This window comes from Manis pentadactyla, chromosome 6, assembly GCF_030020395.1.
Source record: "Manis pentadactyla isolate mManPen7 chromosome 6, mManPen7.hap1, whole genome shotgun sequence".
Taxonomy (NCBI): domain Eukaryota; kingdom Metazoa; phylum Chordata; class Mammalia; order Pholidota; family Manidae; genus Manis; species Manis pentadactyla.
The window spans coordinates 30483459-30500513 of record NC_080024.1 but is presented as its reverse complement, the minus strand read 5'-3'; the positions used below and the strand labels follow the sequence as shown (position 1 = coordinate 30500513).

General features: G+C 37.7%; 1 protein-coding gene across 8 annotated transcripts in view; it reads right to left on the bottom strand.

Annotated features, from left to right (window-relative positions):
• The window catches only part of INO80D (INO80 complex subunit D), a 75901-nt gene that overhangs the window by 11801 nt on the left and 47045 nt on the right, over window positions 1-17055 (bottom strand). For all 8 annotated transcript variants that reach the window (XM_036927952.2, XM_036927949.2, XM_057503655.1 and 5 more), the window contains 4 exons: window positions 15448-15557; window positions 7583-7716; window positions 1857-2074; window positions 980-1137 (listed from right to left, as the gene is read on the bottom strand). In XM_036927952.2, coding sequence (XP_036783847.1) covers window positions 980-1137; window positions 1857-2074; window positions 7583-7716; window positions 15448-15557 — 620 coding nt within the window. The remainder of the gene's footprint in view (window positions 1-979; window positions 1138-1856; window positions 2075-7582; window positions 7717-15447; window positions 15558-17055) is intronic.

Sequence of the window (17055 nt, the reverse complement as noted above, 5' to 3'; positions counted from 1 at the left end):
GGAAGAAATAAGCGGAGTATTAATCTGCAGGCCAGGTCTGAAACGTCATCTTCAGTCTATTTATGGTACTCTGAAAAACCACCATATAGAAGTGTTAACTTTTTAGGGCTTCTCAGGATTACCAATTTAAAACTCACAGTTACTGTTTGATTACACATGTTTTCTACCTAAAGTCATATTAAAGTTATTAAAATGGAGAACATATCGTATCAGTTCTGATGTGAGACAAAAGGCTGTGTAGGAGTCATCCACCTCAGTTCTTCTACTTTAGGATTCCTCCAGCTGGAGGGCAGCTGTGAAGACTAGAATACAGAAATTCATACATATCAGCGCACACTAAGCACTCAACTCTTTTCATAGGTTTTCTTTTAAAATGCTTTTGCATTACTCCCTAATACTTCTCTTTCGTTTTTCTCCCATTTCTAATTTTTGTAACATGGAAGCCCATGGGCCTATACTGATTTCACTTCCACTATAAAAATATATACTCTTAGTAATTTGATTAATCACCACAAAAATATTCAATCTTTAATGGTGAAAGAAACAGTCTAAGAACATAAAAGATTTCCCCCAAAACCACTAGAGAAGTGGTGGGATTAAGCAAATTTTGTTCAGACAAGTGCACTTCAACTGGAGTATAGGGTCGGGTATTAAAATCAGGACAAGTTCTAAAAGGCTTCTAAAGTCAGGTCTTTGTTCAAAAGTGAACTAAAGTAAAATTACTCATTTTAAAACAATGAAGTTATAAACCTAGCTATCAAACTATGAACCTACTAAGCCTGTAATATGGTTAATGGCATTGTATATTCCCTACCTTCTGAAAAGGGTAAACTAGTGTTAGACATGTTACCTTTTCTACCTTTAGTGAAAGATATTATTTGTGAAGAAGATTACATCAAACATATCTCAAGAAAATTATTTTCCTTTTTAAAAACTCATTTTAAAAACCAGTCTTCTTGCACCCAAATATTGGCCATACCTTCAAAAAAATCAAAATCTTGTAAGTCATCAGGTAGCCGTGGCAGGACGTCTGCAAAGTCCTCCTGGTTCAATTCCAAGTCATGCGGAATGTCAGTGATCTCATTGGCAATGTCGTCCGGTAACTCATCAGCACTCAGTTCTGGCGTGGACGGGCTCCTGGGGCAGACGACAGCGTTGGTCCTACTCCTCCCCTGCCACCTCCCACTACCACCACCAAGATACGCTCACCAAACACGACATGGGAAATCTAACTCAAAACATCTCCTTTCTTACTATAGAGAAGGAAATTTGAAGGCAAAAAGGTAGACCTTACCATATGCAGTCGTGTATTTCTACAACCTTAAACCATGATTAAGACAACCATTTTGAGATAATAGTTTTACTTCAAATCAGTAGAATGAATTACAATTTGGTGTATCAAGAGTGTCTTAATACTTTTTCAGTGGGATTTCAAATCTGGCCAAAGTAATTTTTTTAAATGAAATAAGCAGATTAAACCAAAATGGTTAGCTAAAACAAGCTTCTTGATCTGGTCAAAATGCCTATACCTGCCAAAACTAGAATCACATCAAATTTCTAATGGAGTATTTCTGTTGGAATGTATGTGGAATTTCAGATAAAACAGAAAGATCTGAAAGTAGGCAAAGTCTCAATTTCAGCATCTGCTTTCTTTGTTATAATCAAAAGCTTTACTTCAGCTCTAAAACCCAGTCAGGTGATTTGGTAAAAATTGTACTGAAAACTAGAAAGTCTGGGATGATACACCAAAAGGTTTCTGCAGCCAAATTCCAATGCTAGGAAAGTAAATGAAGCTGTGTGTTGTGACCACAGTCAGAATGCGAGAAGGAAATGTAAACTCTAGTGCTGTCACTGACCGAATCTGAGCGGCCTCCACTGGCAGTGAGACGCTGGTGGGCATGCTGAGGTTCCCCTGGGGGACTGCAGGGGGAATGGGTTTTTGGGGTCGGCGAGGTCCACGCCGTCTCTTCTTCTTGTGTTTTTTGGTAAGTGCAGGAGGCTTGGTTTTTTTCCTGGGTTTCCTCTGCTGCTGGTGCTGAACTTTACGGGAGCTATCTCCTCTCAAGAAATTATCCTGTGGAATGAATACATGGGTATTTTTAAACAGACTATCTGGGAAAAACCTAACAGCCACCTAGAAACTATTTATGTCTTTTAATATTCTATGTAATTCTTAAAACATAGTGTATGCCTAAAACTATGTACAAGGATAATTAATAAAAATTTCATCTTTTTATTTAACTCAAATCAATTCACTATATATGTATGTGTGTGTGTATAGTTCATCCCACATGTAAAGACACTGTGATAGGTGCTACAGTATAAAAAAATGAATAACACTTAATTTGTGCTCCCAAAGGACTTACTCCCAAGGGAAAAACACAAATACAAGCATACATAAATACAGTACAGAGAGAACTGGGCAACAATGATATAATAACCTTCTATGGGTGCACAAAAGGAAAATCAAGTATTTTTAGTTTTATGGGACTAAAGGATAAGCAGGAATTTAAGTTGTTGGCATAGGGGAAGATCATCCTAGGCTAAGGGAGACAGCACAAACCAGACAAAAAGAAGAGCAAACAGCTGGCGCTTGGTTATAATGAAGGATGAGATACAAAGTAAGCTATAAAGAAGGCAGGGATCAAATCATGTATGACTCTGAATACCTTGTTGAGGATTTTAAACTTTATTTTATAAGCAATGGGGAATGATTTTCCATGAGCTGAGTAACATGACTTGGCAAATGTTTTAAAGGACCAACTATCTCAGTAGCAATGTAAAGAAACAGACAGAAAAGGCTTGTAAATGGAGGCAATGGTTCCAATCAGAGAGCAATCCCAACAGTCCATATGGACAGCCAGAAACGGCAAAGTGAGGGGGAATGGAAAAGCAAGGGCCTGACAAGACACAATTCTCAAGATCTGGCAGCTCCCTGGCTATGGTGAAGATGAAGGGAATATAAAACTTTTCAAACATCTCTAGGGTTTCTAGTTTGGGTGACTGTTAGGTGGCGATACCCCTAGCTGGGAGAGAGAGAGCACAGCACAACAGAGTTAGGAGAAAAGTGAAAGAATTCCGTTTGGCTCACATACACTTTGACATATGAGGGAAGAGAAAAACTACTTGGTGCACAGGGATAAAGGAAGGGACGGAGATGTAGATTTGGAAGTTGTGACACAGTGAAAGTCCTTCCTCTAATTTACATGGGCCAGGGAGACAAGGCAAAGGGACAGGACAATGGGGACACAGTGTTATAAAAGTGCTGCCATTAAGTGAGTAGGCAAAGAAGCAAAAGCAGTAAGGAAGAAAGAAACTGACAATATAATAATTACCTTTCCTCAGCTACTGCCCTTAAATCTGAATGCCATATTTCATCAAGTTCAAGACACACATTTAAATATCTGCACCACTGGGGACAACACCTTGTAACTGCTGCCAGCCAGGTGATGATCATTATAGTTGGCACTGTCCACATATGCTCGAAGTTGGTTACAGCTCTTTATACCATCACCGTTTGAATTAAGGTATGTGCGTTGTTCATTTTACACAAAGAGAAAAAACTGTTGTGTATGTAGAAAGGCACAGGGAGCAGCAGGGTACAAATTGTTACTAGTGAAGCAAATACTCATGATCGAACTGATCACAATTTTCTTCTTTTTTGCAAAGAAATGACCAAATGAGAAAGAAGAATAACCACCAAATAGATGTAGCTGTGTTACAGGTTAGTGTACCTAGAGAATACTGCCTTTCACATGTCAAGTAATACACCTGAAGACGAGTGATAAAGATAAAAATATATGTCTAAGTGTAAAGAAGCCTTTTTGGTAAGTATAAAACAAAAACTGCAAGTGGTAAGAATGCACTATGCAGGATTTTTTCTTTCTCTGTGGTATTTATAACAATAGTGCTTTTACAACTGATGTTACCTTTGATTTCAATAATAACTCTTAAAATTAAAAATGTGAAAAGTATGCTGACAACAGTATTTGAAGATCATCACTATTTACCAATAGTTACCAATAGCTATCAAATTCCAAACAAGAAAGAATAAAATTAAAGCATAAATTCAGGAAACTTCAAGAAGTTTAATTCCAGCCCAACACATGAATCCAAACACAAATACAGCCTCAAGTCGCAAATGACAACAAAAGAGGCTGTTTCCCAGCCTCTGTAGTTCTTTTCGGGCTCAATGCCTGAAGTCTACTTTTATGATTTAATTAACAAATAGTGAATGAGTGACTACTAGTACCCACAGGGTGCCAGGCACCCATCCATTCCAGGCTTTCCCTCCAGGACCGGTGTGGATCTTAGGCAAGAAGTCAGAGAACTCCACCCCAATATATACAAGTCCCACACGTAAGACTCCCAGAATTACCTGGTTCTAGGCATGTGTCTTGTTCTCCTAAGCTTATGCCTCATAGCCCAGCAACATTTTTGGTAATGTGCCTGGTACTCCACACAGAACTGCCCCCGGCCAGCGCCCTGCCTTGCTCTTAAAAGTCCCCCACTTGGCTGCTCCCAGAGCTCGAGCTGCTGCACCCTAGAGGCTTTCCTATTGCCAACTGCCTCACTTATCTACACCATCTACAAACACCATTCCCTCTCAGAAGTCTGTCTCATTCTACTTATGTGTCAGGACAATGCGTTTATTAACTTTCATCTGTCATGGTCGCATACCTGTTGAATACCATGTCGTGTGGGCCAGCTAGGATTTCCTGCAGCTTGAGCTGCTTCTACCAATGGCCATCCTATCCGGCAGCCCTGTCTAGTCCTGAATCTCAACCCCTCCCAGCCATGCACCTAACCATTAATTTCTTCATAATTAGTAAAGTTATGCTGATGATAAACCAATGAATAATATTAGGCAGATATAAAGGTTATAGGAAGAAAAATAAGGTAGAGGATGAGGACAGAAGTGACAGGGTAAAGGGGAGGTGGAAAGACTTGGCTGACAAAGTGACACTTGATCAGAAACCTGACTGAAATGAAGAAGCAGGGCATGTGGAGAGCTGGAAAAAGAACATTCCAGGAAAAGAGAAAACTAAGCAAAAAGCCCCTAAGGTGGAAGTGTTCAAGAACCAGCAAAAAAACCCATGTTGCTGGAACTCTGAAAGTGAAGAGAGGGTGTGAGATGAAGCTGGAGAGGTTGCAAAGGCCGGATCAGGCAGTGTCTCAAAGGCCACAGTAAGAATCTTGGATTCGATTCTAGACATGATGGAAAACTACTGGAAGGTTTTGATTAGGAAACTAAAATGAATATATGTATATCCTAAAACTCCTGCTCCAAAGGCTACATACTACATTCACGAAATGTAAAATTACATAGGGACAGAAATGTATCAATGAAGATAGAGGAAAAGGTTGGCTGCAAAGGGGTAGCACAAGAGAATTTGGGGGGGTGCGTGATGGAACTGTTCATTGATTATGGTAGTAATTATATAACTGTATGCATGCCCAAAACTGATAGGCCTCTGCCCCACAAGGAATGAATTTTACTATATGTAAATTCAAAGAAAGTAGGACACACACAGCCTATTCTAGCTGCTATGTAAACAGTACCCTGGGTACGGGGAGCATGACAAGAAGAAGGGAGACTAATTAGGAGACCATGACAATAATCCAGGCAAAAATGAAGGTAGCTAAGACTAGGATGGTAGCAGTGAAGTTGGTAAAATGTGTTTGGATTCAAGATACAGTTTGAAAGTAGAGCCAATAGATCTGCAGTTTTTGTTACCCAGTGTAAGTAAGTCTCACTGGGGGACTGATGGGGTACAAGTGTTTGCTATACTCTTGTATAATTTTTAGCTTAAAAACAGCTGACAGTAGTGTCAGATTCTGTAACTGTGTTGAGAGAGAAAACCATTTTCAAAATACTTTATTATTGTAAATATCTTTAAAAACCTATTATTTACATTTTTATTTTATATTATAATATAAAATATACACTATTTTGACGAATTTGATTATAGTAATTCAACCTTAAGCTTGCCTAACAAAATCTGCCTAAGTAGGAATATTTAGCCAGCTGAAAAGAATAAACTGCTTTTAATTAGTTTAAAAGCATTCACATAATAATTGTTATACTAATCAAAAACTCTTATGAAGTCAATAAGACAGATCCTAAATAGCTTCTCTATTTAACAATATTTTACTAGTCTTATTAGAAGTATGCTGGAATGGTCCACCTTGAAAATCGAAATATGTAACTGGGATCATTTACTTCAGTGGCTTGACAGCTGCAGTGCCTGTGAACTCATCAGTGAAGTGGTTCCAAGAACATATAGAAACCATTCCTTAATCATGATTAAACTTGAATAAGCTGACAAATGTCTGTATTTTAAATGGTTTTAAATTAAAACAGGATAATAAATATTCAACGTTTGTATACGTAGTTTAGTAAACACATTTTAAAATATATGGCTCGTAGAAGAAATGTGAAAGACAGAAGAGGTTCTTGACGGAGAAGGAACAAGTGAACTTCATGAAAACTCATGTTCAGAAAAGATGAATCATTAGTCTTTGTTCTACTTTTAGCTAGAAGTAATACCAGGATCACAACTTTAAAATATTAAGTCCTGATTCAATGACCACTGTTACCTTGATGCACCCCAGGAAACTGCAAAATTCTTAGAGGGCAAGAATTGTCTTGCTCAACTTTTTAATACATATACCTTACACAATATCTCACAAATAGCAGAAGAATTCATTAAGAGTCTGATGGATGAAAATAATAAAAATGCATTTATTTTATTTTATTTTATTTTTTTTGAGAGGGATTCTCTCATATTTATTGATCAAATGGTTAACAACAATAAAATTCTGCATAGAGGACTCAATGCACAATCATTAATCCACCCCAAGCCTAATTCTCATCAGTCTCTGATCTTCTGAAGCATAGCAAACAAATTCTTACATAGTGAATAAGTTCTTACATGGTGAACAGTACAAGGGCAGTCATCACAGAAACTTTCGGTTTTGATCACGAAAATGCATTTATTTTAAATGACTACATAATTCAGAGAGTTCTCAGAACTGTGTCTCCTCCAAATTATTCTGAATTAATAGGAGTATAATAACTAACATTAACAAAAGCAATAATTAAGTTCAATATAATTCAGAAAGGCTGGCTTTTGGCTGAAATTTTATCAAATATCTTAAGACATTCACAGAATTATACATAAAAAAGCAAAAAACCTAGCAAATGGGGCAAAGACAAACCTTGGGAAATCTGCTATGTGTACAAAAATATATCTTACAGAGAAGTGAAGTACAGAATTGGGATAGATAATAAACAAAATAAATATATATAATTAACCACTAGAAATCTTCTAGAATAGAGGTTTTGTTTTGTTTTTAAATAAGGGTATGAATTAAATCAGTGGGTCATGACCAGTATGTTTTTTTTTTATAGTAAATTAGAGGAGACTAGAAAATATCAGGTTTTAAAAGTATTGTTTCATAAAACCTATTTCAGTGATTTATATATACACATAGTTTGTAACTGTCACAAAATACTTCCCCCTGGATAGCTATCAAAAGTTCAAAAGCTTATTTTTCAGAAAAGAAAACCTGAACTTACCATTTTTTTGGCATGTTCTTCACACAGAGGTGTCTGGTGTGTAATGTCAAAAACGGGCACAGAGCACTGCTGTCCATCTGCAAACTTGGCTGTGCAGCTGGAGAAGAGCTGCTGAGAGCGGTTCAAGAGGATATCTGTTTTTATTTAAGTTAAGAATAAAATACACTGAAACTCTATTTAACTTACCAATTTTTATATAAAATTTGCCTCTTTCCTTGCATAAACTTCTCTTACTAAGTATAAATTTTATTATCTATAAAGCTAAAGAACCAATCAAACTACTGATGTGGGAAAATGGTAACAGTTGAATTTATCACCATTACTTATTAGACGATAACTTCTGAAGGAATCTTTGTTGCTACTGGGCTCCTAACATGAATCTGCTTATGGCCATTTTGACTGCTGTTATTTGAAGAAGCAGGGTTATTTCCTTCTTAATAAACCAACTCCCGCAAATCCCACTCTAGTAGTTAAAAATACCCAGCTTTCTCTTAAGGAAAACTTATGGACATGACAGTTATCAAGGGGAATAAAAATTTTAAGTTATAATTATAAGAAATTCACCTACCCATATTTGGATTTTCAATTTACATTTCTAGCAACCAAGCTCAAACTTAAAACTTAGGGAAAGTTACTTTTAAATCAAAACTGTAACAGTTATTAAATACAGAATGTCAGCTCTTCTGCTGCGGTCTGATCAAGAGAGAGAACGGCTGACTGCTTGAAGACAGATTTTTGGGAAGATGGTGGTGTGAGTAGGGCAGCGGAAATCTCCTCCCAAAACCATATGTATTTTTGAAAAAACAACAAAAAAAACTACGTGTAACAGAAAGACCACAGGATACAATACAACAGCGAGGCTACATCTATATCTGTGAGAACGCAGCGTCTCACGAAGGGGGTAAGATACAAGCCACAACCTGGTGGGATGTGAGCACAATCCTCAACCCAGCCCACCGGCGGGAGGAAAGGAGTTGGAGAAGGGACGGAGTAGAAGCCCAAGACTGCTAAATAACCTGCCCAAGTAATCCACACTGGAAGCGCAGACACACATTGCATGTTGTGCTGGATATTAGAGAAACAGAAAAGTAAAATCTGCGAGCGGGTCCCCACAGCTGGTTCCCCAGAGACAAAAGAAAAGCAAGTGCTTTTTGAAAGTCTTAAAGGGACAGGGGCTTCACAGCTGGATGGAATCGGACTGGCACACTCAGCCCAGCAGCTGGGAATCCTGGGGAACGTGAGGCACCCTAAGCCCCTGGGTGGCAACACAGCTCTGAAGCCCCTCACAGAGATAAACAGCCTGCCGTTCATTCCCCCTCCCCCGCGGCCCCGGCAGAGCAGCCAGGGAGTGGCCATGCCCACAGTAGCTGCCCAGAGCCTCCTCTCAGCGTGCAACTGCCTGGGCCAGATCCAAAAGCTGCCATCATCGAGCAGCTGCCCAGTGCAGGCAGTGGAGGCTGGGGCAAGGCACATACGGGCTTCGTTCTCACAGGAGGGCACACCGGGCGCACCTGCCTCTCCCTGCAGGGCTCTGGGTGGCCCCACCCACCGCGGCTCAGGAAATTAATGCGGAGCCTGTTTCCGGTGTGTGGGTAACTGACACAAGCAGCAGAGAAGCGCAAGGCGACCAGCAAGCAGGAAGGCACTTTGTTCTCCCAGCTAACACACGCACTACCTGCCTATGACTACCTCTATCGCCATGAAAAGACAGAAGAATTTGGTGCAGTCCAGAATCACCCAGACAACCCCTGAGAGAGAGGGCGAGGGAAGATAGATTTAACCAATATTCCTGGAAAAGAATTCAAAATAAAGGTCATAACCATGCTGATGGACCTGCAGAGAAATATGCAAGAGCTAAAGTATCAAGTTGGGAGGGAGAATACAGAAATAAAACAATCCCTGGAAGGTATTAAGGGCAGACTGGATGAGGTGCAAGGGGCCATTAATGGAATAGAAATCAGAGAACAGGAATACAGAGAAGCTGAGGCAGAGAGAGATAAAAGGATCTCTAGGAACAAAAGAATATTAAGAGAACTGTGTGACCAATCCAAACAGAACAATATTCACATAACAGGGGTACCAGAAGAAGAAGAGAGAGAAAGGGATAGAAAATGTCTTTGAAGAAATAATTGCTGGAAACCTCCTCAAGCTGGGGAAGGAAATAGTCTCTCAGACCATGGAAGCCCACAGATCTCCCAACACAAGGGACCCAAGCAGGACAACACCAAGACATAAAATAATTAAAATGGCAAAGATCAAAGACAAGGACAGAGTAATAAAGGCAGCGAGAAGAGAAAAAAGGTCGCATACAAAGGAAAACCCATCAGGCTATCATCAGAGTTCTCAAAAGAAACCTTACAGTCCAGAAGAGAATGACATGATATATTTAATGTAATGAAACAGAAGGGCCTTGAAACAGGAATACTGTATCAAGCACAATTATCATTTAAATATGAAGGAGGGATTAAACAATTCACAGACAAGCAAAAGTTGAGGGAATTTGCCTCCCACAAACCACCTCTACAGGGTATTTTAAAGGGACTGCTCTAGATGGAAGCACTCCTAAGGCTAAATAGATGTCACCAGAGAAAATAAAATCACACCAAAGAAAGCAGACCAACCAAATATTAACTAAAGGCAAAAAAACAAAATCAACTATGCACAAAAGCAGTTAAAAGAAACACAAAAGAGTACAGATTAAAACACCAAACATATAAAGAATGGAGGAGGAGGAATAAGGGAGAGAAATAAAGAATCATCAGACTGTGTTAATAATAGCTTAAAAGAGAGTTAAGTTAGACGATTAGACAGTAAAGAAGCTACCCTTGAACCTTTGGTAACCACAAATCTAAAGCATGCAATGGCAGTAAGTACATATCTTTCAATAATCACCCTAAATGTAAATGGACTGAATGCACCAATCAAAAGACACAGAGTAACAGAATGGATAAAAAAACAAGACCCATCTACATGCTGCTTACAAGACACACACCTCAAACCCAAAGACACACAGAGACTAAAAGTCAAGGGATGGAAAAAGATATTTCATGCAAACAATAAGGAGAAAAAAGCAGGTATTGCAGTACTTGTATCAGACAAAATAGATTTCAAAACAAAGAAAGTAACAAGAGGTAAAGAAGGACATTACATAATAATAAAGGGGTCAGTTCAACAAGAGGATGTAACCATTATAAATATATATAGCACCCAATACAGGAGCACCAACATGTGAAAGAAATACTAACATAATTAAAAGAGGAAATAGAATGCAATGCATTCATTCTAGGAGACTTCAACACACCACTCACTCCAAAGGACAGATCCATCAGACAGAAAATAAGTAAGGACACAGAGGCACTGAACAACACACTAGAACAGACGGTCCTAACAGACATCTACAGAACTCTACACCCGAAAGCGGCAGGATACACATTCTACTCAAGTACACATGGAACATTTTCCAGAATAGACCACATACTAGGCCACAAAAAGAGCCTCGGTAAATTCAAAAAGATTGAAATTCTAACAACCAACTTCTTGGACCACAAAGGGATAAAACTAGAAATAAATTGTACAAAGAAAACAAAAAGGCTCACAAACACATGGAGGCTTAACAACATGCTCCTAAACCATCAATGGATCAACGAACAAATTAAAATAGAGATCAGACAATATATGGAGACAAATGACAACAACAGCACAAAGCCTCAACTTCTGTGGGATGCAGCAAAGGCAGTTCTAAGAGGAAAGTATAGCAATCCAGGCCTACTTAAAGAAGGAAGAACAATCCCAAATGAATAGTCTAAAGTCACAGTTATTGAGATTGGAAAAAGAAGAACAAATGAGGCCCAAAGTCAGCAGAAGGAGGGACATAATAAAAATCAGAGAAGAAATAAATAAAACTGAGAAGAATAAAACAATAGAAAAAAATCAATGAAATCAAGAGCTGGTACTTTGAGAAAATAAACAAAATAGATAAGCCCCTAGCCAGATGTATTATGAGAAAACAAGAATCTACACACATCAACAGAATCAGAAATGAGAAAGAAAAAAACACGATGGACCCCACTGAAATACAAAGAATTATTAGAGAATACTATGAGAATCTATATACTAACAAATTGGAAAACCTAGAAGAAATAGACAACTTCCTAGAAAAATACAACTGTCCAAGAATGACCAAGGAAGAAACAGAAAACATAAACAGACCAATTACCAGCAACGAAATTGAAGCGGTAATCAAAAAACTACCCAAGAACAAAACCCCTGGGCCAGATGGATTTACCACTGAATTTTATCAGACATATAGAGAAGACATAATACCCATTCTCCTTAAAGTTTTCCAAAAAATAGAAGAGGAGAGAATACTTCCAAACTCATTCTATGAAGCCAGCATCACCCTAATACCAAAACCAGGCAAAGACCCCACCAAAAAAGAAAATTACAGACGAATATCCTTGATGAACATAGATGCAAAAATATTCAACAAAATATTACCAAACCAAATTCAAAAGTACATCAAGAAGATCATACATCATGACCAAGAGAGATTCATCCCAGGGATGCAAGGATGGTACAACATTCGAAAATCCATCAACATCATCCACCACATCAACAAAAAGAAGGACAAAAACCACATGATCATCTCCGTAGATGCTGAAAAAGCATTCGACAAAATTCAATATCCATTCATGATTAAAAACTCTCAACAAAATGGGTATAGTGGGCAAGTACCTCAACATAATAAAGGCCATATATGACAAACCCACAGCCAACATCATATTTAACAGCGAGAAGCTGAAAGCCTTTCCTGTAAGATTGGGAACAAGACAGGAATGCCCACTCTCCCAACTGTTATTCAACATAGTACTGGAGGTCCTAGCCATGGCAATCAGACAAAACAAAGAAATACAAGGCATCCAGATTGGTAAAGAAGAAGTTAAATTGTCACTATTTGCAGATGACATGATACTGTACATAAAAAACCCTAAAGACTCCACTCCAAAACTACTAGAACAAACATCTGAATTCAGCAAAGTTGTAGGATACAAAATTAATACACAGAAATCTGTTGCTTTCCTATACACTAATGATGAATGAGCAGAAAGAGAAATTAGGAAAAAAATTCCACTCACAATTGCATCAAAAAGAATAAAATACCTAGGAATAAACCTAACCAAGGAAGTGAAAGACCTATACCCTGCAAACTATAAGACACTCTTAAGAGAAATTAAAGGGGATACTAACGAATGGAAACTCATCCCATGCTCTTCCCTAGGAAGAATTAATATTGTCAAAATGGTCATCCTGCCCAAAGCAATCTACAGATTCAATGCAATCCCTATCAAAATACCAACAGCATTCTTCAACAAACCAGAAGAAATAGTTTTAAAATTCATATGGAACCACAAAAGACCCCAAATAGCCAAAGCAATCCTGAGAAGGAAGAATATAGCAAGGGGGATCTCACTTCCCAACTTCAAGCTCTACTACAAAGCCACAGTAATCAGGACAATTTGGTACTGGCACAAGAACAGACCCACAGACCAGTGGAGCAGAATAGAGTACAGCTATTAACCCAAACATATATGGTCAATTAATATACAATAAAGGAGCCGTGGACATACAATGGGGAAATGACAGCCTCTTCAACAGCTGGTGCTGGTAAAACTGGACAGCTACACGTAAGAGAATGAAACTGGATCACTGTCTAACCCCATACACAAAAGTAAATTCGCAATGGACCAAAGACCTGAATGTAAGTCATGAAACCATTAAACTCTTAGAAAAAAACATAGGCAAAAATCTCTTGGACATAAACATTAGTGACTTCTCCATGAACGTATCTTCCCCGGGCAAGGAAAACAAAAGCAAAAATGAACAAGTGGGACTACATCAAGCTGATAAGCTTCTGTACAGCAAAGGACACCATCAATAGAACAAAAAGGCATCCTACAGTATGGGAGAATATATTCAAAAATGACAGATTCGATAAAGGGTTAACATCCAAAATATATAAAGAGCTCACACACCTCAACAAACAAAAAGCAAATTATCCAATTAAAAAATGGACAGAGGAGCTGAACAGACAGTTCTCCAAAGAAGAAATTCGGATGGCCAACAGACACATGAAAAGATGCTCCGTATCACTAGTCATCAGAGAAATGCAAATTAAAACCACAATGAGATATCACCTCTCACCAGTAAGGATCACCACCATCCAAAAGACAAACAATAACAAATGTTGGTGAGGTTGTGGAGAAAGGGGAACCCTCCTACACTGCTGGTGGGAATGTAAATTAGTTCAACCATTGTGGAAAGCAGTATGGAGGTTCCTCAAAAAGCTCAAAATAGAAATACCATTTGACCCAGGAATTCCACTCCTAGGAATTTATCTTAAGAATGCAGCATCCCAGTTTGAAGAAGACATATGCACTCCTATGTTTATTGCAGCACTATCTACAATAGCCAAAAATTGGAAGTTACCTAAGTGTCCATCAGTAGATGAATGGATTAAGTAGATGTGTACATATACACACTAGAATATTATTCAGCCATAAGAAGAAAACAAATCCTACCATTTGCAACGATATGGATGGAGCTAGAGGGTACCATGCTCAGTGAAATAAGGTAGGCAGAGAAAGGCAAGTATCAAATGATTTCACTCATACATGGAGTATAAGAACAAAGAAAAAACTGAAGAAGCAAAACAGCAGCAGTCACAGAACCCAAGAATGGACTAACAGTTACCAAAGAGAAAGGGACTGAGGAGAATGGGAGGGAAGGGAGGGATAAGGGGGTGGTGGGAAGAAAGGGGGCATTATGATTAGCATGTATAATGAGGGGAGGCACGGGGAGAGCTGTACAACACAGAAAAGACAAGTAGTGACTCTATAGCATCTTACTATGCTGATGGACAGAGACTGTAATGGGTATGTGTGGGGGACTTGGTGATGGGGGGAGTCTGGTAAACATAATGTTCCTCATGTAATTGTAGATTAATGAATAGCAAAAAAAAAAAAAACCAGAATGTCAGCTTTACATCATTTTTAATCATCCATACTTTTAGCCACTAATTATATTTCCACAAGACTTATTTTATGTCTATTAAGAAAATACCTTTCTGCTTTTCCTTTATGCCTTTACAGTTGTGGCTATTTATAAAGCCTTTACTGCACAGAAACTGCTGCAGAAAGAGTTGTGAAACTACAACTCCAAGAACAGAAGGAGGGCAAACCAGATAGTGAGGAAGAGTAATTGCTACTATATAAATTTTTTAAATGCTATGCAATTTTAAATGTTTAATAAAAATAAGAGTGGTAAGATTTTATAACCAGCGTGAAACCCTTAACACAGATTTTCCTCAAGTATACTGTCTTAAGGTATCTTCTTTCCAAGTCAGTGATAGCTTATCTTTCATTCATTTCAAATCAGTGCTATACTCATACAAATAGCAAATGATTCCCACAGCAAAAGCACACTGAGTAACAGCATTATTTTCCAAGGAAACTAAAAACAAAAAAAATACGATTTATTTTTCCATCAATGAGTATTATAGTTGCTACATACAAACTACCCAGAACCACTGGAAGGACAAAAATTCTGTTAAAATTCAATTTAGTGACAACCACTGGAACAATCTGCTACCTGCTTTCAGTTTTGCTTATTTTGACGTGACTCTTGACTAAAGAATCACAAGCACATAAGCAGAAAAACGTTATTCAGAGGATATCATGAAAATTAGAATTCATGTATAATTATTTCAAACATTAGTTATGATTCCAAGTCATTCACTTGGCTTAAGAATAAAATACGTAGCCCTGAATGAATCACTTTGCAATGCATGCTCAATTTACTGAGGATACGTTGGAAACAATGTCTGGTGAATGGAAGAGCTTTGTTAGCGCACTGTTCACCCTTTATGGTTCCACTGCATGCTGCTGGTTCCACCTCCCTCAACTTGGTCCGGCTTATGCTAAGAAAGGGAAAACACCAATATTAATTTTTTTTAAATGCTTTGAAGTATCCAGGGCAAATTTTCAACATTATGTTATCACAATGTAACACTAATATGTTATCTATCTACATTCATTAAATAAAATTCAAATATGAGTTACAATGACTAGTTTCAGTATTTTCCCAATCTTATGACAAAATAATAATATTATTATCGGTTTCAACTATGTCTACTTGTTTTTTTTTTAAAGTGATATTTTGGTTCTTTTACTTCACAAAGAGGTCCTGGCAAAAAGTGAGACTAGATAAGTCAGACCGGTTCAATCTCAGCTCTACCTCTTACTAGCTGTGTGACCTTGGGCAAGTTATTTGGCCTTGCTCAAGCCTCCACTTCCTCACCTGTAAAGTGGAGATAAAAATATCTTTAGTTAGATAAGTGGCAAATGATTTCCCTCATTTGTGGAGTATAACAATGAAGCAAAACTGAAGGAACAAAATAGCAGAAGACTCAGAGACTCCAAGAAGGGATTAGTGGTGGTTACCAAAGGGGAGGGAGAGAGAAGGGGATTGAGGGGCATTATGTTTAGTACATATCATGTGGGGGATCACGGGGAAAAAACACTGTAGCACAGAGAAGGCTAATAGTGAATTTGTGGCATCTTACTACACTGATGGACAGTGACTACATTGGGGTATCGGTGAGGACTTGATAATATGGGTGAATATAGTAACCACATTGTTTTTTCATGTGAAACCTTCATAAGAGTGTATATCAATAATACTTAATAAAAAATTTTTAAAAAAAGAATATCTTTAGCTGACAGGTAAGCACCAAAAGATATAATACATCTAAACATTTATCATACACAGAATATAGTATGGTACCTAGTAAACAGTCAGTGGCTGTTAGTCACTGCTGCAATCATTACATTTTGGCCACGTCAAGCTGCTAAACAGTAAATCTGCAAAAAATCTGATTTAATACACAAGGAAGGGGATCCTGATATGCAGAAATGGTTGATCTGCTCTCATCTTCCAAAATGTACTCACTTTGGACAAATTTTTTTAACTTTTAATTATATAAACAAGTACATCTTTTATTAAATACAGTCCTCCCCTTTGTGAATTTAGTGTTCAAATATTTTAATGTCATTTTAGAATTTTATGAATAGGCAATGCATTCATATGGTTCCAAACAAAAACCCAAAGAATAGAAAGTCAGGCAGTAAATTATTTCCTTTCTATCCTTGTCACATTTTGCCAGTTCCTGTTCACTCTATAAATACTCAGTTTATTAGTTTGCAGATCCTTCTGTAGTTTTCATTCAAAATTAAAAAATAAAATAAACAGTATTTAAATTTTTAGAAGTACAAAAACTATTCTTTGTGACTTTATAAAAGCATCACAAACTATTAGGCCTTTACTCAGTCATACATAAGTCAGACATTAAAATTTAAAAATCTTTTGAATTGCTTATTTTTACTATTTTTTCTAAGGCTGTCAATGGAATGATTTAC